We start from the raw sequence: 26,401 nt of genomic DNA on the forward strand, positions 1-26,401 counted from the left end.
CAAAGTGCCCATGGGCAAAACTGAAATTTGGCTTAAAAAATTCCATCTATCCAAGCATTGCTCCAAGGCAAAAGTAGCCAGGACACAAAGGTCTGACTGGTCTTGTCCTGAGGTAATTTTCTTAGACTATGAGCAGAATGTTTTCATTTTCCAAAACCTTGGAGAGGGCCCAGAGATCTCCCAAGGTGGGGTTTGGAGGCCTCAAGCACATGAGCACAATATAGGGACAAAGGGGCTCTGTGCTCAGTGGGGTGGAGACTGAGGATAGCAGAGAAGAATCCTCGGAGGGACTGAACGGTGGTTTCAGAGATGGTGGCTCCTTTTGACATAGTAGAGAACACACAGAGAAAGAATTAATGCAAAGGGCAGGTAGGGAGGGCCAGACAGGACCCAAAGAGAAAGGAATTTCCCTCCCAGGGCAGGGCTGTGATGCAACATGGCCCCCAGAAGGAGCCTGGGTCAGCCCAATGCTTTGTGTGGGCAGGCAGAGGCAGGCAGGAGGCAGAGTTGTCAGCAAAGGAAGGGGCCAGCCAGGTGGGGCAGCCGGGGGATGCCGACAGCCTGCAGGGACAGAGGCGCAGGGCAGGGACACCGTAGCACAGCCTGGGCTACACAGGGCACAGGCATGTGCAGCAGCTGCAAGACAGCCCTGCCAGAGCCACCTTGGGCAGCATTTTGGCCATGGCTGCTGGGACTGGGCCTGAGGCAGGAGCAGGAGACAAGTGACCCTTGCAGGCCTGGGGCCTCATTGCCTCCTTGTCCCTCCTCAGCAGCCTGGCAGGGGCCGCCCCATGCTCCTGCCCTTGCCATTGCACATCCCCACATGCCAGTGCCCAGCCCGGCAAGAGCCCTGAGCAAGGAGGGAGGGACAGCATCTGCCTGGCCAGGGGCTGGGGCTCAGGCCTTGGCCCTTTGCATTCCTCAAACATATCCAGCTTTGCTCAGCACCAGAGACACCTTTGCCTTGTTTGTCCCCAGCTGTCATCACTGCCTCCAGTGTTCTGCTCTAACTGGAACCTGGGGACACTTTCTGAGTTGAGTTCCTCAGTGGGACCCATAAAAAATTCAAGAAACTTCAGAGTTTCAATTTAATTTTGAGTACTTGAGAAGTTTTTTGAAGACACTCTGAGGGACTGGTTCTGATGTAAACAACACCAAAGCCCCGAGAGGGTCATTAAAGTCCTTGTGCTGTGTCTGTGCTGCTGAGTTGGGCTGGGCTCCTGGCACAGAGGCAGCTCCTGGCAAACCAAGAAGAGCTTGACAAAGACATTTCTGCTGAGGAGCAGCTGCTCTACCAGCCCAGCAGGTCTTGGGCACTGCCTGCAGCCACCCCGGGCACAGCACAGAGGCACAGAGAGCTTCAATCAGTCAGGGCTGGGAAGGTGCTGAGAAGTGCTGGGGCAGAATCACTGCCAGCCCTTGGCACAGGAACCTCTGGCTGCAGGACAATGCAGCTGCAGCTCCTGGAGCCATCTCCTAAACCTGGAACATCCCAATGCCTACAGACTCTGTGAGTAAATCCCTGAATATTTCTGGTGCAGGGGAGGTGAAATGCTCATGAAGTTTTGACACGCTGAGGAATGCTTTTCAGTCATAAAATATTTCCAATACAAGGATTTTATTAAAAATTAGGACATTTCCAAAGACTTTGTATTCAGTTTCCTAATATTGGAGAATGGCAGGGAGCGGGGGCATTAATATTAAAGATTGGTTATGAATTATTATTTATGAAATTTTAAAAGTTTCTGAGACATTGGAACTGTTATTTTAGTGTTCCGTATATTCACAGGAGATCCCTAATGTGCTTGAAGCCACTCTGCCCATGGACAGCACCAGCATCCCCTTTGCTGGACCCATCAGGCTCAGTCTGAGCTGTCCTTTGTCCCATCTGCAAACAGAACCTGCCCCAGCCAGTGCCCTGCAAACAGGCAGGGTTCTGTAGGGCCAAGGAGAGGACACAGATATTTGGGGTCTGTGAGTTCTGTCAGGGAGAGATCAGGCACAGGGAAATACCTGCAGGAGGGAAATCTCCAGCAAGCAGAGAGAAGATTGGGCAATGAGAGAAAACAAATCCCAGCAATGCTGTGGCAGGGAGAGTTTAGAGATGCCCACAGGATCCCCTCCAGTGCAGCCCCTCCCTCTGAACATGCCCCCTCCCTCCTGTGCCCCAGCCCAGCCTCTGCCCTCAGGGCCGAGGCTCCAAGGCGTGCAGCCCCTCCTGTGCAGGCAGAGCTGCAGCAGAGCCGTGGGGCAGCTCTGCAGCCCCGGGCCCAGTTCCCTCTGCAGAGCACAGGGCTGGGAGCAGCTGCCTGGCCCTGGGGGCTCTGGAGGGGGCACAGCTGGCTCAGTGTGACGCTGTCCCCAGTGCCCGGCTCTGGGCAATGCTGTCAGGGCAGCCAGGGAAGGAGCTGCATCTCCCTTCATCCAATGCCATCATAAGGACACTTGGGAGTCTCTGAGATTTCAGTCCAAGCTGGAAGCTCCAATCCAGGATGCAAACCTGTCCTGGAGCATCTCTGAGTTATAAGATTGCTGGGGAGAGGCAGAGGTATTATGACACTGAAAATGCTGCTGGGTTGGTGAAATGAGCAATGTGAGTCCTTGGCTACAAATGTGGAGCTGGGCTGTGGTGGATCCATCTCTTCTCAGCAGTACCTGGTGACATTTTAGGGAAAACATGGAAAGATGATCACTCTCCACCTGAGAAAGGTTAAAGCCCAGAGAAACTCTGAATAGGTCAGAATGAGAGACCATGTCCTCTCATTATTTTGTCTCACAGAACTTTCTCTGTTCTCCCTGAGTGCAGAAACAATGTAGAGGGTTTCTGATATCCAGGAATACCAGGAGACAAATGGGGGGAGCTCAATCAGAAAAACCTCAGAACTCTTAAACACAGAAGCTTGTTACAGAGCTTGCAAGGGTTTTCAGGATGAAGAGAGAGACAAGAATGTTGACCTCATGTTTAGAAGGCTTGATTTATTATTTTATTATATATATACTACATTATAACTATGCTAAAAGAAATAGAAGAAAAAGTTCTCAGAAGCTAGCTAAGAATAGAAAAGAAATGAATGCACAAAGGGCTGTGTCTCAGCAGAGAGTGAGATCCAGCTCTGCCATGAGTGGTCAATAAATCCAAACATTCGCCCAAGACCAATCACGCATCCACCTGTTGCATTCCACAGCAGCAGATAACCATTATTCACATTTTGTTGCTGAGGCCACAGTTTCTCAGAAGGGGGAAAATCATAAAGAAAGGATTTTAATGAAAAGATGTCTGTGACAGAAGCCTGTTAATTAATAATTAAAATAATCCATGTGTGTTACAGAGGAGGGTGTATAGAAAATGGCTTTGATTTTGGTTACAAATATCTCCTCTAACCCTTCACTGTCCTTTTGTCCATGAAGAGATCCCCATCTGTAGCCACAGCAAATGTCCAACAGCAGCTCCATCAGGCCCTTCCTCCTGCTGGCATTGGCAGACACGCCGCAGCTGCAGCTCCTGCACTTCTGCCTCTTGCTGGGCATCTCCCTGGCTGCCCTCCTGGGCAACGGCCTCATCATCAGCGCCATAGCCTGCGGCCACCACCTGCACACGCCCATGTTCTTCTTCCTGCTCAACCTGGCCCTCAGCGACCTGGGCTCTATCTGCACCACTGTCCCCAAAGCCATGCACAATTCCCTCTGGGACACCAGGAACATCTCCTACTCAGGATGTGCTGCACAGCTCTTTTTCTTTATCTTCTTCATTGCAACAGAATTTTCCCTTCTGACCGTCATGTGCTACGACCGCTATGTGTCCATCTGCAAACCCCTGCGCTACGGGACCCTCCTGGGCAGCAGAGCTTGTGCCCACATGGCAGCAGCTGCCTGGGCCAGTGCCTTTCTCAATGCTCTGCTGCACATGGCCAATACATTTTCCCTGCCCCTGTGCCATGGCAATGTCCTGGGCCAGTTCTTCTGTGAAATCCCACAGATCCTCAAGCTCTCCTGCTCCAAATCCTACCTCAGGGAACTTGGGCTTCTTGTATTTTCCATTTTTTTAGCTTTTGGCTGTTTTGTGTTCATTGTTTTCTCCTATGTGCAGATCTTCAGGGCTGTGCTGAGGATCCCTTCTGAGCAGGGGCGGCACAAAGCCTTTTCCACCTGCCTCCCTCACCTGGCTGTTGTCTCTCTGTTCCTCAGCACTGCCTTTTTTGCCTACCTGAAGCCCCCCTCCATCTCCTCCCCATCCCTGGATCTGGCCCTGTCAGTTCTGTACTCAGTGGTGCCTCCAGCCCTGAACCCCCTCATCTACAGCCTGAGAAACCAGGAGCTCAAGGCTGCAGTGTGGACACTGATGACTGGATGGTTTCAGAAACATTGAACTGCTTGCTAGTTTCTGCAAATCACTTATAATAAAAGTCATTTTTAATAGTTATTATTTTTTTGGTTGTGGGGTTTTTTTACTTTTGTTTCATTCCATTAATCTTGTCCACACAATAGGACCATTGTTTATTGCACTTCATATTTTTTGTTTCTCTCCACCATTGCTTTGGCCCCAAAGTGTGTCAATAAAGAGCTGTGCTCTCAGTGGGTTTCAATGAACTAAAGGATCTCCCAGCAAACTTTTCACAGGAGATCCCCCTTTTTTCCCCTTCTCTGGAGCAGCTGCAGCAATGTCTATGTGCAGAGTAGGGGCAGGTTAGGGGCAGCACAGCAGCTCTGTTCCTGCTGGCCACACCATTCCTGATCCAGGCCAGCAGCCATTGGCCTTCTTGCCCACCTGGGCACACTGCTGCCTCATGTCCAGCCTGCTGTCCATCAGTGCCCCCAGGTCCCTTTCTGCCTGGCCGCTGTCCAGCCACTCTGTCCCCAGCCTGTAGCACTGCAGGGGTTGTTGTGGCCAAAGTGCAGGACCTGGGACTCGGTCTTGTTCAACCTCACCTTGTTGGATTTGGGCCCTGGATCCAGCCTGTCCAGGTCCCTCTGCAGCGCCCTCCCTCCTGCCGTCCAGCAGTACAGCCCTTGCAGCCAACTTGGTCACAACAGTTCCATGAGGCCCTAGAGTGCCAGAATGGTGACGCCATTACATGACTCCATGATTCCATGAGTCCGTACAGGTTCACCACGGCCCCTTTGTTCTATGGCACGCCTTGGTGTCACAAAGTCCCTTGGATTCTTGTTTCCCACAGTGACACAATGGATCCTTGATTCCCTGAGGTCTCACAGTGCAGCAATGCTCTCCTTGGTTCCACAGTGTCACAATGGTCCCTTGGTCTCAAGGGGCACCACGGTGTCAAACATGTTTCCTTCATTCTATGAGTCCCTGCAGAGCAACACTGGCCCCTTGGTTCCACGGGGCCCTGCAGTGTCACAATGGCCCCATCATTCTACAAGGTCCTGCAGTGTCGCAATGGCCTTCATGGACACAGTGTCACAGCGGTCCCTTGGTCCCATGAGGCCCCAGAGTGCCCCAATGGATTCCCTGGTGGTGCAGTGTCACAATGGACCCCGGCTCACACAAGATCCTGCAGTGTCACGAGGGACCCTTGTTTCCATGGGACACCAGAGTGTCACAATAGTTCTCTTATAAGCTAGTTTAGCATTAATTGACATTTGGTGAGGAGGGAAGAAGCCACCCATAGAAATGATTATTCTGAGAAGAGCTGCTGAGAGCTTCCTCTGTGCCTGAAAGCACCAATCAGTGACTGGTTTTGAAGACTGACACGTTTTTACACCACTAGAAAGCTGAACACACCTCTATGAACACACATGTTAAAAATTAACAAACCCCAGCAAAAGCTCTCTTTTCTTTCCAGCCTGGGAACAGGTAACAAGGCCGGCCTGGCTCCCGTCTCACTGGGCCAGGCTGGATGGGCACTGCCACGGGGCCAGAGCCCTTCTCAGGGACCCTGCCCAGCCCTGTCCCAGCAGAGCCGGGCACCAGCTGCTGCCAGGCAGGGGCAGGGGAGGCCATCAGCCTGTGGCGTGTTCCAGCTGAGATCTCAGCCATTTCCCCCCAGTGTGGCCCTGCACGAGATCATGTGGCTGAGACCAGAGGCGGCCTTGTAGGCCACACAGAGAGTGGCCCTGTGCCTGGAACTGAATGCAGCAGGGGCCAGAGACCGGCCATGGGGCTGATCCTTACACAGCCCCCAGGGCAGCCTGAAAAATCCATCACCGCGATTGCTTCAGCTGCCACATGGCAGGAATCAAATGAGCATCTGCAGGCCCCAGGTGAGATATTAACTCTTTCAGTGCATAGATAAGGCTTACAGACATTCAGTCCTGCCTCGGGTGAGAGAAAAGGACAGACTGAAGACATGTAGAGAACAACATGAGACATGAAGGTCAGTTAGATGAAGTCAAGTCCCAGATGGGAGGGTTGAGGAGATGCCGCAGTCCTGGGATGAAATCCTCTTGTAAGGCTATGGAGAAAATATAATTGATACATCAGACTCTTTTTTCCTTGTAACTCATTGAAAGTATATGGAGATGAAGTGTTCAGATTGTAGATATGAACAAAGGCATTTCTGCTAAAGCAAGCACATGCTGAAGTAGCTGTGATCCCATGAGAAGTTTGAACAGAAGGAGAGAGGATTGATGAAGACCGTTTGCTCACAGGGAAAGAAGAATACCTCTGTTCCCACTGATGAAGATGATGGCAGAGACAGATAAAGAGAACCTTTGCTCTTGAACAGCTCATATGTAAAATTAATACCTCATAACTTGACACAGCTCACAAACACAGCTTTGGGAAGGCTGTGAAAAAAGTGGGGAGGGACTTCACAATTGCAGATTCCAGGGCAGCTGCTGTTCATGAAAATTAAAACCCACGAGAGAACTGTTTTCTTGTGGAAAAGTCTCCATAAAATGACAAGAGGGATTCCTCTCCCTAAGTGAACTGAAGAAAGGCTATTCTAGAGGTGATAAATTGACTGAATTGTTTCTGTATGTTGTTAGTGGGAAAGAAAAGGTTGTAGGAGAGAGGAGAAGGGTTCTAAAAGTTTTATTCTGATAGTTACTATTTTTCCTTTTAGTTAATATTAATAAAGTTTTCTTTAGGCCCTTTTAAAGTCTAAGCCTGTTTTGCCTTCCTCCTAATCCTATCTCGCAGCAGAAAATGAGTAAGTATATTCTAGTGGGTGCACTGACATTTAGCCAGCACTGAACTCACCACACCTTAGTTCCACCAGTCCCTGCAGTGTCACAATGGCCCCTTGGTTCCATCGGGCCCCAGGGTCTCACAAGGCTCTCCTTGGTTCCGTAGTGTCACAATGACCCCTCAGTTCAACAACGCCCTGCAGTGTCACAGTGGCCTCCATGGTTCCACAAGGACCCAGAGTGTCACACTGCACTCCTTGCTTCCATTCAGCCCCACAGTGTCACAGTGGGGCCTTGGTTCTGTGGTGCCTTCAGTACACAGTGTCACTGTGATCCTCTTAGTTCCACGAGGCCCTGCAGTGTCACAATGGCCCCTTGCTTCCCCAGGGCCCTGCAGTGTCACAATCATCACAGAATCACAGAATTAACCAGGTTGGAAAAGGCCTTGGAGATCAGCAACTCCAACCTGTGACCCAACACCACCTTGTCACCCAGACCATTGCACCGAGTGCCACATCCAGTCTTTGCTTAAACACCTCCAGGGACAGTGACTCCACCACCTCCCTGGGCAGCCTCTTCCAATACCAAATCACCCTTTCTGTGAAGAACCTATTCTGAATGTCCAGCTGAAATGTCCCATGGCGCATCTTAATGCTGTGTCCTCTTGTCCTGTCACTGTTCCCTGGGAGAAGAGCCCAACCCCCCTGGCTGCACCTTCCTGTCAGGGAGTTGCAGAGAGTGAAGAGGTCTCCCCTGAGCCTCCTCTTCTCCAGGATAAACAACCCCAGCTCCCTTAACCATTCCTCACTAAATTTCTGTTCCTTCCCAGCCTTGTTGCCCTTCTCTGGACACGCTCCAGCCCCTCCATGGCCTTCCTAAATTGGGGACCAGAACTGGACACAGCACTCGAGGTGTGGCCTCACCAGTGCTGAGTGCAGGGGAAGAATCACTGCCCTGCTCCTGCTGGCCGCACCATTCCTGATCCAGGCCAGCAGCCATTGGCCTTCTTGCCCACCTGGGCACACTGCTGCCTCATGTCCAGCCTGCTGTCCATCAGTGCCCCCAGGTCCCTTTGTGCCTGGCCGCTGTCCAGCCACTCTGTCCCCAGCCTGTAGCACTGCAGGGGTTGTTGGGGCCAAAGTGCAGGACCTAGCACTTGGTCTTGTTCAACCTCACCTTGCTGGATTTGGGCCCTGGATCCAGCCTGTCCAGGTCCCTCTGCAGAGCCCTCCTACCCTCCAGCAGATCCACACTCACACCCACCTTGGTGTCATCTGCAAATTTGCTGATGCTGGACTCTGTCCCCTCATGCAGATCATCAGTGCAGATATTGAAATCCACGCTGGCTGGCTCTGATCCCTCGGCCATCCCGTGGGTGCCCTGGAATAGCACTCAAGGTGATCTGTTCCATAACCTTACCGGGCACTCAGGTCAGGCTGACAGGCCTGGAGTTCCCCAGCTCCTCATTCCAGCCCTTCTTGGGGATGGGCTCACATTGGCACCTCCAGTCCTCTGGGACCTCCCTGCTGAGCCAGGACTGATGGTAAATGATGGAGAGCAGCTTGGGGAGATCATCCACCAGCTCCCTCATCCCCCTGGGATGGATCCCATCTGCTCCCAGAGACACCTGTGAGCATCTGAGTGGCTCAGCAGGTCCCCAGCTGCTTCCTCCTGGATTACAGGGGGGCTTTTCTGCTCCCTGTGCCCATCTACAGCTCAGGAGAACACTTGTCCTGTGCATAACTTCACTTTTTGTTGAAAATTGAGGGTGAGAAGGGGTTAAATGCCTCAGCCTTTCCCTCTTCTTTAGTTACTCTATTCCCCACTGCATCCAACAATGAATAGAGGTTCTCCTTACACTTCTTTTCGCTATTAATTTATTTATACAAATATTTTTTAATTTTTTTCACCAAAGTGGTCAGGTTAACCTGTAATTGAGGTTTCACATCTCCGCTTTTCTTTCTGCATGGCCTAACGACATTCTAAAACACACCCTGATTTGCCAGACCTTCTCTCCAAAGGTGATGCACCCTCTTTTTTCTGCTGAGTTCCCATGAAAGCTGCATGCCCAGCCAGGACAGTAATTTTCCTCGCTTGCTCATCTTTTGGCACCGAGGGACAGGCTGCTCCTTCCCCCTAATAATTAGTTTCTTTAAGTGTGTCCATCTTTTCTGGACACCTTTGTTTTTAAGGGCTGTTTCCCTTAAAAAATCAGTACCTGATTCAGTACTCTGCAAATCTGCATCCCAAGCAGGCTAAGGTCCGCCCTCTCTCATTCCAGTGTAGACATTTTGTTGATGCCACTCCTTCTTTCACAGGATATTGAAAACTCGATTATTTTATGGCCACTGTACCCCAGGCAGCCTCCAACCAGCACATCTCCCACCAGCCCTTCTCTGTTTGTGATCAGCAGGAGACAGAGCTTTCCTTGGGAGTGGGACTGTTACCAAAAATTTGGCAAAATAATAAAACTCCAAAACCCCAATGTAGCATTAAGAAGCAGCATTCTTTATTTGGCCAGATGTATGGCGGGATAGCTCCTCCCAAAGCTGTGCATGCTGAGTGCTGGAAGGTTTCTGTTTATATTCTGTATTTTCCATACATATTCATTGATTGTCCTGGACTAAACACACATATGATAATCATTTCCCCAAAATCATTAACATATTTCCCCTCCCCTTTACCCATACGTTCTCCTGTCCTGGGGGTCTCTCTGGTGGTCCCTGGTGCTCGGGGACCCCAGTGTTCCAGTGGGCCTGGCTGAGCTGGCAGGACACTGAGGCTGGTGAATTTCAGTTCCCCTTCTCACACAATGGGCATTGTGTGGTTTCCATAGGCCTGGGGTTTTGGAGAACCAGCATTGTGTGTGCTCACCTGGTGTAAACAATTTATCATCTGGTGACATGAGGTCACAGAGTGGGCTATGACATCACAGAGTGGGTTATGACATCACAGAGTGGGTTATGTGAGGTCATTGAGCAACCACGGCACCATAGCCTGTCTCTGTGACATCACAGAGCCAGGTGTGACATCACAGAGCAGAGGACTGACATCACATAGCAGACTATGGCATCACAGAGTTGGCTGTGACATCAGAGACCAGCTGTGTGACATCAGAAAATGGGTTGTGACATCAGAGAGTAGGCTGTGACATCATGGGGGGGGTAGCTGTGTGACTTCACAGAGTGGGTTGTGGCATCAAGGACCAGCTTAGCGATATCAGAGAATAAACTATGACATCACAGAGAAGGCTGTGACATCACAGGAGGGCTGTGTGAGGTCACTGGGTTGGTCACTCTGCCCCAGACCCCCCTCATATTTTTCCCCGGAAGTCCAAAGCTGTTCATGCCCAGCAGGGTCCCTGTCCCCTGGTATCCCCCTGGTTCACCTGGAGCTGCAGCCTCCCACAAGGATGTTCCTAAAGATCAACTCCAAAACCTGACACAGAGACAGGGTACTGGGCTGTGTGACCAGGACATCAAGGACGTGGATTATCCAGGTCACTGGGGCGTGGTTTGGGGTCCCCAGGGCAGGAAAGATGTCTGGCAGCTGGAGCAGGGCCTGGGAAGGGCCTCCAAGGTGGGGCTGGAGCCCTTGGGCTGTGAGCAGAGGCTGAGGGAGCTGGGCTTGTCCAGCCCAGAGCAGGGAAGGCTGAGGGGCTCCTCATCCCAGCCTGGCAGTGCCAGCCAGGAGGGGATGGAGAACACAGAGCCAGAGTCTTCACCGGGGGGCATGGGGGGAGACAAAAGCCAATGGGTGGGAGGGGACAGAGGGGAGATCAGCCAGGACAGGAGGAGATGAAATGAGTCAGGCTGGTTTCAGCATTTCCTCAACACCAAAAGCAGCCTGACCCCATTCTCCATCCACCACTGACAGCTTAAAAAACTGGGAATTATTCAGGCTGTTTTATCCCACTTCACCCAGTACATCCTGATACATCACCTTAAGTGTGTTTATATCAGTAATAGAATCATCTTTGTCTAAAATTGGTTTTGTACAAAAATCCCTTTGTGAATGGTGGACATGTCAGATGTTGCTGGGATGTCTCACATTGCTGAGAGAAGAGTTTCAATGTGTCTTAAATTGCATCATGTTTACATTTTTTATGTTGGCCATGAAGAGAAACTTCCTGTGCCTCTGAGTCCCACCAGTTCCTGATCCCCAAAGGACACAAACCTGGTGAGTTCTGGTTACAACTCCAGTGGTGGCACCTGCACCTCCCTCCATCCCCAGAGCAGAGCTCCCTTGTCCCAGAGAGCCCCTGGCAATGCAGGGATGAAGGAAACAGGACAGGCTGTGGGGATCAGGGGCAGGGCACAGCCAGGGATTTGGGGTGGTTGGGAGACCAGGGCAGGACATGGCCCTTGGCCTTGGTGAACCTCATCCCATTGTCCTGGGCCCATGGCTCCAGCCTGGCCACATCCCTCCGCAGAGCTTCCTGCCCTCCAGCACAGCCACACTGCCACCCAGCTTGGGCTCACCTGGGAACTGACTGAGGGTGCCCTCGATGGCCTCGTCCAGATCAGCAATAAAGAGATTTCACTGCCCTGGCCCCAATCCTGAGCCCTGGGGACACCTCTGGATGTGACTCCATTCCTCAGCTGCTCTGAGTGCCAGGGGTTGGATGGGGGAAAGGGTGGGGAGAGGGTAAGGACAAAGTGTGATTGATTGTCAGCCATGAAGAGTCTTGATTTTCATATCTGTTCAGACTGCATGAGGAGGTGCTGGGGATCAATATCAACTGGGGATTGCTGATACCAGTTTAAAAAGGGGAAAAGAAAACTTAACAGGACAAAATAATTCTATCTGAATTTTTTTCAATATCGTAGATTCACTTTCAGTACACTTCTGAAATCTATCTAATTAACCACAGAAGAACAGAAGATTTGAATTATTCTCTTGGGCTTGTCTTGTTTGGGTGTTTTGAAAAAATGTTAATGAGCCTTTGTCACTGAATTCCTGAACTGAAGAGCTCAACAAAGAAGAGGCCTCTGGAAAAGTAAAATTCATCACCAAGCTCCAAGGTGCTAAGGATCCATCCCCATCAGAGCAGCAATGAACAGAAATGGGCACAGCTTTGTGACTGCCCCAGCTTTGGGATGGGCCCTGGGCCTGGAGCAGGAGCAGCTCTTGAGCGCCCCAAGGCCGGGGCTCTTGTGCTGCTCTGGGCAGATGGGATGGCAGCAGGGGCTGCAGAGCTCTCAGCATCTCCTGCAGAGGAGAGCAGGGCACCCAGGGAGCCTCCTTTCCCTTGGCCAGGCACGTTCCCCCATGCTGGAGCCGAGTCCTGTGGCAGCTGCAGCTGCTGCTGTGCCCCTGCCAGGGCCTGAGGCCGTGGGGCAGTGCCCAGAGCAGCCTGGCCTGAGCAGAGCTGTGGGGCCAGAGCCGGCTGGGCTGGGCTGGGGAGAGGCCCTGGGTGCTGCCCAGAGCTCAGGGCAGCTGGCAGAGCTTGCAGGGAGCTGGGCTGGGCTCAGAGAGCCCGGCGCAGAAACCATCAGTGTCCATCTCATCCTGGCTGAGCGTGCAGGGGCCAAGAAGAGGAGCCCAGGGTCTGTAAGTTCTCTGGGTGGGAGCTGAGCTTGTGAGCCCTTGAGCCCTGCCAAGTGCTGGGGCTGCACCTCCAGCTCCAGAGGAGATGGGACAGATGGGAGCAGACACAAATCATTCCTGCTGCATTCTTTCATGTGTTTGCTTGTACAGTGACATGGATCCATATGTAGAGGAGTAGTTTTGTGTCAGATAACATTGGGTGAGTGATAAGAATAATATTAGGTAGCTGAAAATAATATTTCATTCATAATACATACCAAGAGAAAAGACACATATGATCAGAAAATCATCTGAGTTTTTCAGAGGAGGAGAGACTCATTGATGTTCCAGTAGTCAGACCTGTTCAAATACTTTCCTCAGGCCTTCCTTGAGATGACAGGTGGCCAGCAGAGGCCAAGGCCAGCCAGAGCTCTCTGTCCTGGCAGCTTTTATTGGGGAGAACCCTTGCATATAGGGATTTTTTTAGGGAGAGTTTAACTTTTGGCTGTGAGAACCTGGGAAGACCGAAGGTTCTTTTCCATAGGAAGGAAAGCACAGAGCCCCAGTTCTCCAGGAGCTGATAAGAGGCAGCCCTCAGCATTTCAAGATCAGCTGGACCTGTCCAGTGGCCCCTCGGAGGCCAAACCAGCCAGACCTGTTCCATCCCCCCTTGGTTCCATGAGGCCCTGCAGTGTCAAAATGTTCTCTTTGCATCTGCAGTGTCACCATGGCCCTGTGCTTCCATGAGGCCCTGCAGGGTCACAGTGGCCCTTTGGTTCCGTGGGGCCCCACAGTGTCACAATGGTCTCCATGATTCCATGGGCCTTGCAATTCCACAATGCTCTCCATGGATCCACGGTGCCCTGCAGGATCACAACGCCCCTTTGGTTCCACGAGGCCCTGAAATGCAGAAATGGCCTCTTGGTTCCACAAAGCCCTGCTGCTTCACACTGGCCCCTTGGGACCATGTAGCCCAACAGAGCCACAGTGATGGCCTTGGTGCCACAAGGGTCCACAGTGTCACAAGGATCTCTTCATTTCAGAAGGCCCCACAGTGTCACCATGGTCTCCATAGGAAGGAAACCACAGGGCCCCAGTGTTTCAGGGACTGATGACCTGCAGTCACCAGAGGCCAAGTCCAGGCCTGTCTCTGTGTATTGGCAGGTTTGTCTGGGAGTGTCGTAGGAAGGGGACCAGGACACCAGCTGGTTCATCACAGGTCCAGTTTATTAAAGAAAGCATCAAACACTTATACAGCAAATAATAAGCTTATGCATATTCTGTAAGCCAAGCAATCTATTGGTTAAACTATACCATTAACTCTTCCTCATTCCTTAGGGGTTACATCTCTCTTTTCTCATGTCTCTTTCACTATTTGTTATCCTACTACAGCTAGGCCCAAGGACACGCTATCTCACAGGTGCAGGACTTGGAATTAGCCACGGCTTTGTACTTTTCCATTCTCTGGTCTGCTACATTCTCAACAGACACCCTGCCTGCAAAAAGGCCTCTGCCCTAGTTAGGACATCTTTACCAAATTAATTCGGCTGTGTCCTCTCTCCTCAAGCCACTCTTTGACAAAACTCTCCACACTTCCCCCGTTTTTATTTTTTGGGAAAAGCAAAATTCTATAGGCTAACTGTGTCACACTCTTTACAACAGAAAAATAGGCAATTCTAACAACTAAACAGTATTCTCAGCTAGCAAGGTTTCTCTCTTACAAGGGATCTAAAAAAACTAAAAAGGCTATCACTATTTATAGGATATGCTATACAACAGATACAAAAAGGATTTTATGTGCTACAAGGCTCAAACAAAACTCAGGTGTGCCAATACAACCTACAAAAATAAGCTAAAAGAGTAACATGTGTGCAGGTTTCACCTGCATTGATTGTCTGATAAGTTTGCTTTCTATTTTCAAACAGCAGATATACTTCAAACAGGAACGGCTTTACTCACAAATGCTTCTGATTGTCCTTTTTAACTAAAGTTTCTCTGATGTTCACAACAACACTTTGCACACAAGTCATAAAATAAACGCCTATCATAAAAGTATAAATCTATCTAACATTACTTAAACTTAATAACACTTAAAATACTTAAACTTAAAATATTTAAACTTAACAAAACTTAACCTTAACAATATTTAGCATTTAATGGCACTTAATAGATAATTTAACTTAAACTACTTAGTAACAAATAAAACTTACTATAGAAATAAAATATAGCATTTACTATAACTTACTTACAGGCCTGATTCTAAAATACTAAACTAAAACAAGTTTCTTCACGTATTTGCTGCAGCATTTTTATACTTAAATGCACTTAAACATAAGAAGTTTATTCAAGGTATACCTGTGGAAAAATTCTTTTGAATTTAGTGCTTGCTTTTACCTTTAACATGTCCAAGCAAGGCTCAAAGAATACAAAAAGCATACTCATTACATCTTACTTATACAATCTTTTTAACACATCTTTATTATTTTTAAATTTTTCAAAATATAATGTTAGAGTCTGCTGTTTCACCGACTGAGTTATTTGGGCTTCTGATATTTAAAGTCTCTGCCAGGAAGAACAAAAAGTCTTTTTAACTTAGGTGAGAAACGTCTTGATAGTAATGGTCCTTGGTGTCGCTTGTTTATTATCACTGCTTTCTTAATTTCAGTAAGGATCTTTTGTTGACAAGAGTGACATTTATTACGGCTGTTAGGTCTCACACTGAAGCTTTTTGCCGGCTGCAGGACGGAGGGAGAAGCGCTCCTGCTGGAAAAGCGCTCCGGTCCCACGGCGCTTGTGTCGGAGAGGGCGAACCGCCCCGCGCTGGGCTTTTTGTTTCGCAAAACTCGCCGGCAGGCTGACTCACTGCGTGCACTGCAGCCGCGGCGGCTCGGCTCCCCCCGCGGCTGCCGTCGCTACTGCTGCTGCAGCGTAATATTCAGGGTGGCCGCTCGCCACGGCTGCTCCCCATGGCGCAGCACCCATGCTGAGTTCGGAGGGGCACAGCCCCGCAGGCGCCCCGAGCCGCAGCTGCTGCTTTGCATTCAGAGACATGCTGAAGTAGTGTATTGTGCAACACCTGCCATGGCTTGCTCAGTTTCTTTGCGGTCTTATAATCTTCTAACACTGCTTCCCACAGTATATCCCCAAATTTTCTCCGTTCTGAGAGTTCATGGACCGTATGTGGGTTAAGGAAAACTTCTTTAGCGTATCCGTAGGCTAATAACAAATCTATCCCCTTTAGTCCTCGCCTTTCTAAATATGTGGCGAATAAATTATGTGCTGCTTGCCTATTCATACCTCTTTCGTGAGCGCTCTTTGCAGCTTTCCAGGCTCTGGCAGACACATATGGCTCGAGTCACTGATGTGAACCCCAAGGGTGCTTCAAAATTCCGGCACCGTCCTGGCTGCTCAGGACCCAACTCCAACTTCCTCGACCGTGGCGTGTTCTCCCCCTTTTTCTTTTAGTTCGAGATGAGGGGTTCAACATTCGAGGTCACCATTTGTTGTAGGAAGGAGACCAGGACACCAGATGGCTCATCACAGGTCCAGTTTATTAAAGAAAGCATCAAACACTTATACAGCAAATAATAAGCTTATGCATATTCTGTAAGCCAAGCAATCTATTGGTTAAACTATACCATTAACTCTTCCTCATTCCTTAGGGGTTACATCTCTCTTTTCTCATGTCTCTTTCACTATTTGTTATCCTACTACAGCTAGGCCCAAGGACACGCTATCTCACAGGTGCAGGACTTGGAATTAGCCATGGCTTTGTACTTTTCCATTCTCTAGTCTGCTACATTCTCAACAGACACCCTGCCTGCAAAAAGGCCTCTGCCCTAGTTAGGACATCTTTACCAAATTAATTCGGCTGTGTCCTCTCTCCTCAAGCCACTCTTTGACAAAACTCTCCACATGGGAGAAACTCTTGGATATTGGAAATTCTGAATGTTGAATCTCATTTTCAGCCAATTTTGGCCTGGAGGAGAAGGCTAATTCTTCTCCACAGAAAGGAAAGCACTGAGACCCAGTGTTTGGAAGGCAGGTGAGAGCCGGCCCGCAGGAGGGCAAGGCCAGCCAGAGCTGTCTGTAATGGCAGCTTTTCTGCAGGAGAAATCTTTGGATATAGGACTTTTGGAGGTTTAGTCCCAATTTCAGCCATGAGCGGAGAAGATGTTTATATTCCGTAGGAGGGAAGGGGTGGAGCCCCAGTGTTTCAGGGCAGAATAGAGGCAACCAGCAGAGTCCAAGGTCAGCCAGAGCTGTCTGTCCTGGGAGCTTTTTTTTCTGGGAGGAAAACCCCTTGAACATAGGAGTTTTGGAAGAAAAATACCAAATTCAGGTACGGCCACCTGGGCAGGAGAGACGGTTCTTTTCCATAGGAAGGAAAGCACTGAGCCCCAGTGTTTGAAGGCAGGTGAGACCCAGCTCTCAGGAAGACCAGGACAGTCAGACTTGGTGCAATAGCAGCTTTTGGCTGGAAGCAATCCCAGGATATTGGGAATTTTGGAGAGGGAATCCCATTTTGGCTATGGATGCTTGAATGAGAAGGGCAGTTTTCTTTTCCATTTGAAGGAAAGCCCAGAGCCCCAGGGTTTCAGGGGTACATGAGAAGAGACCCTCGATGTGCCAAGAGCAGTTGGACTAGTCAGGCCAAGCCAACCAGACCTGTTCCCTGTTCCCTTGTTTCCATAGGGCCCTGCAGTGTCACAGTGGTGGTGTCATATTGGATCCTTGGTTCCATGAGGCCCAGATGTGTCACACTGGCCTCTTGTTTCCATGGGGCTCCACAGTGTCACAATGGTCCCTGGCTTCCATGAGGCCTTGCAGTGTCACAGGGGTCTCCTTGGTGCTGCAGTGTCACAATGGACCCTTGGTTCCATCGGGACTCACAATGTCAGAAGGGTCTCTTTCGTTCCATGAGGCCCTGCCAAGCCCCTTGATTCAACGAGGCCTCCAACTGTCATCATGGCCTCCAGGATTCCATGAGGCCCCGCAATGTCACAATGAACCTTTGGTTCCATGGGGTCCTGCACTGTTCCATGGGGCCCTGTAGTGCCACAATGGCCTCCTTGGTTCCATGGTGCCACACAGTGTGACAATTGCCCCTTGGCCTGCCAGGACTGCAGAGTGTCACAATGGTTCCTTCTTTCCATAAGGTCTTGTAGTGTCACAATGGTCTCCATGATCCCATAAGGCCTTGCAGTATCACAACAGACCATTGGTTTCATGGAGCCCCGCAGTGTCACTATGGTCCCCTTGGCTCCACAAGGCTCTGAAGTGCCACAATGGCCCTTTGGTTCCACAAGGCCTCCAAGTGTAAAAATGGCCTCCATGGTTCCATGAGGCCCTGCTGTGCCACAATGGACCTTTGGTACCATGATGTCCCAGAGTGTCACAATGGTATCCTTGGTTCCAAGGTGTCAGAATGGATCCTTCAGCCCATGGACACCCACAGTGTTCTTTGCAGTCCCCTTGATTCCACCAGGCCCTGCCATGCTCTAATGGCCCCTTGGTTGCAGTGAGTCCCAAAGTGTCAGAACCGTCCCCATTGTTCCATGAGGCCCCACAGTGTCACTGTGCTCCCTTGCTTCCACAGGGCCCCACAGTGGAAGAATGGACTCTTGGTTGCATGAGGTTCCTCAGTCCCAATGGTGTCCTTGGATCTGCAGTGTCATGGTGGCCCCTTGGCTCCATGTGGCCACACTGTGTCACAATGGCTCATGGTTCCATGAGGCCACACAGTTTAACAAGGGACCCTTGGTTCCATCTGGCCTTGCTGTGTCACAATGGACTTGTGGTTCCATGAGCTCTCACACTGTCAGCAGCAGTCTCCTTGGTTCTGCAGCGTCACCATGGACCCTTTGTTTCATGATGTCCCACAGTAGAACACGGTCACCTTGGTTCCGTGAGGTTCTGCAGTGTCACCTTGGACCCATGGTTCCACCAGGCCTTGCTGTGTCACAATGGCCCCTTGGTTCCCAGAGGTTTCTCAGGGTCACAATGGTCTCCTTGGATCCGCAGCATCACAACGGACCATTGGTCCAATGTGGCCCCAATGTGCCAAAATGGATTTTGGTTCCACGGGGTTCTGCTTTGTCACAATGGACCCTTTGTTCCATGAGTTTGCACAGTATCACAGCTGACTCCTTGGGTTCTGTGAGGAACCACGGTCACCAAACCTCTGAAATATCAGAATAAGGGTCCTGAACACTCATTTGCTATTTCAGAGAGTGTCATATATTCAGGACTGAGCTCCAGTGAGGGATAAATCCTAACCTTACTTGGACATGTAATTCTACCACTGTGTTGCGTATAAACAGTTAGTAAATGCCACTTAGAATTTACCCACTTCCATAAAACCCAACTCAAGTTCCCAGATTCCCTCCTTGTTTTCTCTATCCCTGCACCCTTGAGCCAGATATCTTCTTCTTTTCTTCCAACCATCCTTGCTGTGAAAGCGGCCCCTGCATGCCTTGTTCCTGTGCTGAAAGTTCACAGGCAGTGTAAAAGTGGAATAAAGCCTTTTGGTATCAGCCCCAGGCTTTGTGTGGGCAGGCAGAGACAGGCAGGAGGCAGAGCTGGCAGCAAAGGAAGGGGCCAGCCAGGTGGGGCAGCCGGGGGATGCCAACAGCCTGCAGGGACAGAGGCGCAGGGCAGGGACACTGTAGCACAGCCTGGGCTGCACAGGGCACAGGCATGTGCAGCAGCTGCAAGACAGCCCTGCCAGAGCCAACTTGGGCAGCACTTTGGCCATGGCTGCTGGGCCTGGGCCTGAGGCAGGAGCAGGAGACAAGTGACCCTTGCAGGCCTGGGGCCTCATTGCCTCCTTGTCCCTGCTCAGCAGCCTGGCAGGGGCCGCCCCATGCTCCTGCCCTTGCCATTGCACATCCCCACATGCCAGTGCCCATCCCGGCAAGAGCCCTGAGCAAGGAGGGAGGGACAGCATCTGCCTGGCCAGGGGCTGGGGCTCAGGCCTTGGCCCTTGGCATTCCTCAAACATATCCAGCTTTGCTCAGCACCAGAGACACCTTAGCCTTGTTTGTCCCCAGCTGTCATCACTACCTCCAGTGTTCTGCTCTGACTGGAACCTGGGGACACTTTCTCAGTCATGTCCCTTAGTGGGACCCATTAAAACGTTAAGAAAATTTGGAGTCTAAATTTAAATTTGAGTTGTTGAGAAGTTTTTTGAAGACCCTCTCAGGGACTGAGTCTGATGTAAACAACACAAAAGCCCTGAAAGGGTCATTAAAGTTTTCCTAGTTCACTTATGGAGAAAGATTTCAAAGAACTTTCTAAAAAATACGCATTCCTATTTTAAAGGATGCATTTTATTTTATTTCTCTTTACATCAGAGGTGATTGCAGCATTCTGTGATTGATATTGACCCAGGGTCTCTCCTCAGCAGCTCTGGCCTGCTCACAGAAGCTGTGCCTGGAGCTCTGACCCAGTGGGGACAACCTTGCTCCACATTGCCCAGCCCCATCCTGTCTGTCCTCACTCCCCTGGGACCTGCTGTGCTTGCAGAGCTGGCTGCACTCAGCCTAAGAGGAGTTTTCCCTTTTTGGGGATTTTTTGAAGCAATCTGAAACTCCTGAGTTTCCCCACTGCAAACAGACACACTGCTCAGGTGTGTGCCAGCCACAGGTGCCACCAAAGCCACTGCAGAGCTGCTCTGGGCCAGCTGTGAGGGTGGATCATCAGCCCAAGCTGCACTGGGCCACTGCAAGGGGCTGTAGCCATGGGCACTGCACCGACCCCACAGCTGGGTTTGGCTGCCACGGCCACCGAGAGAAATGAAACTGTCCTTGGAAACCCTGGGGAGGACTGGGACATACTGGGGAACACTGGGAAGGCTGTGGGAGACACTGGGACATACTGGGAGTGATACTGAGGAGGAGTGGGACAACCTGGGAATACGAGGAATACTGAGGGGGAATCTGGGTGGAGGGGGATGGACTGTGGGGGTACACTGGGACATACTGGGAGTGATACTGGGGCAAACTGGGGACACTGGGGACATTGCGGGGAAGACTGGGGACACTGGGGCATCCTCTGGATGAAATTGAGGTGAACTGGAAGGGAGTGGGAATAAACTCAAGTGTATTGGGAGGGACTGGGCAGTACCGGGAGGGGCTGGAGGAGGGTGAATGGGCTGTTCCTGCCTCCACCACATCCCATTTGTCGAGGCTCCCGCAAATCACCGACCGCAGCCAATCAGCAGAAGGGACCTGGTTTTGGGGGTGGTGCCTAGATTGGCGCCTTTCCTTTTTGCCTAAAAATCCCGTCATGCCCCACGGCCCGACTGAGCCCCATTAGGTCCAGGATTACAACTCCCGTCATGCCCCGCGCTCCACAGAACACCGGGATCCGTCCCCATCTGTTCCATAAGTGTCCCCCACATCTTCCAGGATCCCGCAGTGCCCCCTGAGCACCCATTTGGGACCCCCCAAAAGCGTCCCCGGACCCTTGAGTGATCCCAACCCCACAGATGCCCAGTACAGCCACTTCTGGGAATTCATCTCCTCCCATCCCCCGCGGCCCTAGAGCCCCTCAGAACACAGTCCCGCGCCTAAAACTCCTGCCGTGCCCCGCGCTCTTAAGAACCTGGTTAGAGCTCCCCGAGCTCCCCCTAAGGGCTCTCGAACCGTTTAAGTTCCACCGAGGACCTCAAGTTGCGGCTCGGACGCAAAAGTGTCCCCCAAGTGCCTTCCCGGACCCCCAAACATTGTGTTCGAGCCACTCTCGGGACTACAGCTCCCATCATGCTCTGCGGCGCAAGTCCAGCGTTATTCCAGCCGGGACTTTATCTCCCGTCATGCCCCGCGCCCCACCGAGAGCCATTGCAGCTGCGCCCAGAACTCCCGTGATGCTCCGCGGCCCCGTTAAACCGTATGATACCCACGCTACAGGAGTCTCTGAAGCATCAGAGCCTCCAGCCAGGCTGGTGGTCACTGCATTTATGCACAAGAATCGGCCCGGGCACAGCAGGATCTGCTCATCTCGAGGGCTGCCCCAAGGCCCCACCTGGAGAGCTCCCAAACATTTCAGTCCCAGAAAAATTAGTCACCATTTCGAAGGTGACTAATTTTTGTTCATTTTGGAGCTGGTTCATTTTGAGGGCTCTTGACTGAGCTCAGTCACTTGGTTTCAAGTTGATGGCCTGTCTCAGACCAGCCTCTGCTCTGCTCTGTGTGGACAATGAGATGGGAGAGTCCTTGGGCCACCCAGGGGTCCAGTGACTTCGGTGCTCTGGTTGTCATCAACAGAGCTTTGTTTCACTGCTTCAGACCCTCCCTCTCCTCTTCTCCCCGGCATTTTAAATAATCCTATTTTCAAAGTCATCTGCTCTGCTCTTCATGTCTAAAAGCAAACCAAAAAACCTGAAAGGGAAAATACCTTTTTTTTAGAAATAGGTTTATTTTAGACTTTATTAGAAAATACAGTCTTTATTGCATATATTTTTCTCATGTATCTTTCCTTAGCTGTGCATTTTGGTTTCAAAACAGAGTAACTTAATTACTTAATTAATCCGGCATTTGAGACTTGAAAAGTGAGTTTAATCTATTCCCTGCAGGCACCCAGGAGAATTTGTTGTCTCGAGGCTCCCTCTGTAACCAGTAGAGACAAGAGAACATTTGGAGGCTGGGTGCTCCCATCTGGCACACAAAGCAAAAATTACAAATCTCTCACTCTGCACTTGGGTTATTTGCTATCAATGGCCATGAAGGACTGCATGGGAACAGGTGCATTTTGGTGCAGACAGGAGACAGCTCAGATTGTGACACTCTGTGTGGATCCATAATAAATTCCAGTCCTCATTTGGAGCACTCAAAAACCAAGTTATAATTGGTCCCTATTCTGCCCTCCCCATTTCTTTCCTGACGAGCCAGAGAGGGAAAAGCTGTGGAAGAAAGCAGAGGGTTGCAAAAGAGATACTTGGGATTGCTTATTTTGGAATCAACAGATCCTCAGGGACTCCTGTCCAAAGGCAAGTACTGAAAAGTAGAAACAAGGAACTTCAATGTACAGATTGGATGTAATTTCACAGTTTAGTGTTTGCGCTGTAGATGAGAGGTGTTTGGCACATGGGTGTGACAGATTTTGCAGTAGGTCTGAGTGAGCTGGGAATTTCCCACGAAAGGGGAGAAATAGCCAAGAACTCTTTAGAATCCTCTGTTCTGGTGAAAGAACTTTTTGGGAGTGTTTGGAAAAGGTAGAAAGAACACAATAAACCCCTGGCGTCTCTACCTGAAATGGTAAACAGAACAGTCAGGGTGTGAGAATTGTTTGAAGCACGATCTCTGTGCTCTATAGCAAGACTGCAGGAAAAGAAAAAAGCAGAGAAGGAAGGATAGAAATGTTTGTCCAGACTGTGAAATTTTCCCACTTGTTTTTGCCATGTTCCTGTCTCAGCAGGATGAGCTGGAATTCAGCATGGGACCAGAAAATGAAACAGCAGTTACTGAGTTCATCCTAGAGGGTTTTCCAGAGCTGGATCCAAGGCTGCAGGTATTTTTCTCTCTGGTCCTTCTGCTCACGTACCTGACAACAGTGATGGGGAATGCAACCACCATTTTCCTCGTGTGTGTGGATCACCACCTGCAAACCCCCATGTACTTTTTCATCAGCAACCTGGCCTTCCTGGAAATCTGGTTTACATCCTCCACAAGCATCAAACTGTTTGTGATGCTGAGTTCTGGTCAGAACACTCTCTCACTAAGCAGCTGCTTTGCCCAAAACTATTTCTATTTTGCTATGGGCTGCACAGAGTTCATGCTGCTCGTTGTCATGTCCTTTGACCGCTATGTTGCCATCTGCCAACCTTTGCTCTATGCTGCCATCATGAAGCCTCAGCTCTGTGTCCGCCTGGTTGTTGCTGCTTGGATCCTCAGCTTTGCCCTGCTGAGCTACCGGCTGCTCTTCCTCTCTGAGCTGTCCTTCTGTGGCTCCAAGATCCCCCATTTCTTTTGTGACAACTCCCCCTTGTTCAAACTGTCCTGCTCTGACACCAGCCTGCTCTGGAAAATAGACTCTGTCTTCATATCCTGTGTTGTGCTGGGTTCCTTGTGTTTGACTCTGGCATTTTACATCTGCATCCTTTTCTGTGTTCTGCATCTTCCAGCAGCCTCTGGGAGGAAGAAAGCTTTGACTGCGTGTTCTTCCCATCTCATCACCTTATCCATTGCCTACGGGAGCTGCATTGCTCTCTACACACGTCCTGCAGAATCTGTTTCCTTGAGCACCAACAGAATTGTAGCTCTGCTGAATACAGTCCTGTACCCATTCTTAAACCCATTCATCTACAGCCTTCGGAACAAACCTGTGATCCTGGCCCTGAGCAAATCCATTGCAAGGGCAAGAACAAAGCTTTTCCCCTAACCATGGTGCATTTCTGGAAAGCCATCCCAAGAATCTGGTGTCATCTGTTACACAATAGCAGTGCCTGTGAGTGCAGCCTTCAAACAGGGCCGCCTCAGGTCAAGAGATGAGAGACTCATCTGCACACCCAGACATGGCACCGACAATGGCAAGAGGAGAAACTCAGTTCATTCTCTGCCCTGGCTGCTCCCAGGACCATTTACTGGAGAGCCACCAGCTCATTAAGGGCCAATCTGCGTAACAGAGAAGAGTTCAGAAGAACAGCGGCAAGTGACAATCCAAATTACAGCTCCTGGGCGAAGGACATCTTGTCCAGCTCCTTCCCTGGGACAGCCAGCAGCCCCAATGTCTAGGTTTGGAATCGCAAAGTCACTGAGAGCAGTGGGGAAGACTGGGGGGAATTGGAAAGGGACCGGGAACGAACTCAGGTGTATTGGGAGGGACTGGTCTGTACTGGGAGGGACAGGAGAGGGTGCATTGGCTGCTCCTGCCTCCACCGCCTCCCATTTGCCGAGGCTCCCGCTCATCACAGCCTGCAGCCATTCAGCGCCAGAGGCCGGGGCCTCGAGAGGGGTGCCTAGGGTAGGCGCAGTATTTTCTGGTTTTGCCTACAACTCCCATCATGCCCCGCGGGCCGATTGAGCCCAATTGCAGCCAAAACAACAACGCCCATCATGTCCCGCGCTCCACAGAACCTCCAGGATCCCACAGTGCCCCCTGAGCGCACATTCGGGACTCCCATAAGCACCCCCGAACCCCTGAGTGCTCCCACCCCACAGATGGCCGGTACAGCCACTTCTGGGAATTCATCTCCTCTCGTCCCCCGCGGCCCCAGAGCCCCTCAGAACACAGTCCCGCGCCTAAAACTCCGGCCGCGACCCGGGCCCTAAAGAGCCTGGTTGGAGCTCTCCGAGCTCCTCCCAAGGGCTCCCGTGCCGTTTACGTTCCCCCAGAGGATCTCAAGTCGGGGCACGGACGCAAAGGTGTCCCCCAAGAGCCGTCCCAGACCCCCAAACATTTCGTTCCAACTACTTCATGGACTACAGCTCCCATCATGCTCCGCGGTGAATGTCCAGCGCTATTGCAGCCGGGATTCATCTCCTCTCATGCCCCGCGCCACACCGAGAGCCATGGCAGCTGCGCCCAGAACTCCCGTGATGCTCCGCGGCTCCGTTAAACCATATGATACCCGCGCTTACAACTCCCATCACCCCCCGCGCCCCAGAGAGCCCCGTTCGAGCCCCCCAAGGGCCCGCCCGGACCCCGAAGGGCCCCAAATTCCCCTCCCTGACCTCCAAGGGCCCCCCTGGACCCCCAAGTGCTGCCCCGGACCCTGAACTGTCCCTCAGAATCCCTGAGTGCCCCTCCAAGTGCCTACCCGGCTTCCCCAAGTGTCCTCCCGACCCTCAAGTTCTCTCTGAATTCCCTCCCCAGACCCAAAACTGCCCCAAATGTGCCCCAAAAATGTCTCCGGGAACCTCGAAGTGCACGGCCCCCCCAACCCTGTCTGAGAAAAAGATGATAAAAAAGATGACAAAACGACTACAAATATACCTAATTAATGTAAAGAGAAAGAAATAAATAGCCAATAGAAATTAATTAATTAATTCATGAAGGGAATTGTGTTACTTCGAACCAATGATGAATAATTTTCTTGGTTGCTAGAAATGTATCCAGTTTTAATATAAATGTACAAATTAGGTAATAAAAATATTTTATAAGACTATCCTAAACTAAAATAATATAATTATAATTTTGTCATTAATAAATTTTATTTATAAGGAAAAATGCTAAAATTTTTCTTTTTTTTTTGGGATGTCAGTCCCAGGTGGGCGTTGTCAGACATGGTGAGGCTGGGGGAGAGGAGCCGATTGTCCAAACAGGCTCAGCCTGCAAGGGGCTCGTTCTTATCCATGCCCAGACCTCCTAAGGAGACATTCAGCATCCAGATAACTTGGGGAATGCCTCTATCCCCTCTTCTCATAACTAAAAAATAAAAAAATACTGATGTGATTAAAAAACCAAAAATCATGAGGTGCATTTTGACATCTTCCTCCTGAAGACAACTCCAAACTGACTCCAATCACTGCACAAGCCCTGGAGACCCAAAGACAGTGGAAGGGAGACAAAGAGCTCCTGAGCGCTCTCTGTATTTTAATCAGCTCCACACTGGATTTGGGGCTGGGTCCACGAGCCTCAGACACGCAGAGAAGGATGAAGAAGCTGCTCAAGGAGTCTGCAGCAAAACTCCAAGTGCCTTGGAGCATGGCTGCGCCCCAGGCAGGGAAGGGAGTGCCCAAGGCTGCCCAGGGCCTGGTGAGAGCAGATCCTTGAGGGCAGGATTGCAGGGAGCCCAAGGCTGTGAGCAGGGAACTGCAATGCTGAGCAAGGCCTGGCTTGGCTG

The 26,401-nt window shown here is 50.7% G+C and overlaps 2 protein-coding genes across 2 annotated transcripts; both read left to right on the forward strand.

Annotated features, from left to right (window-relative positions):
• Positions 1-3,634: 3,634 nt before the first annotated feature.
• On the forward strand, positions 3,635-4,297 carry LOC128947340 (olfactory receptor 14J1-like; the record flags this gene model as incomplete). The annotated part of the gene is made up of 1 exon (XM_054291593.1): positions 3,635-4,297. A coding segment is annotated over one exon (663 nt), but the record flags the coding sequence as incomplete, so codon positions are not given.
• An 18,755-nt stretch (positions 4,298-23,052) lies between these two features.
• LOC128947344 (olfactory receptor 49-like) lies at positions 23,053-23,997 on the forward strand. The gene has a single exon (XM_054291597.1). The coding sequence runs from the start codon at positions 23,053-23,055 to the stop codon at positions 23,995-23,997; it is 945 nt and encodes a 314-aa protein (XP_054147572.1).
• Positions 23,998-26,401: the final 2,404 nt, after the last annotated feature.

This window comes from Melozone crissalis, unplaced genomic scaffold (genome assembly GCF_028551555.1).
Source record: "Melozone crissalis strain CALT ecotype California unplaced genomic scaffold, PUWL_Pcris_2 ptg000096l_1, whole genome shotgun sequence".
Classification (NCBI taxonomy): Eukaryota; Metazoa; Chordata; class Aves; order Passeriformes; family Passerellidae; genus Melozone; species Melozone crissalis.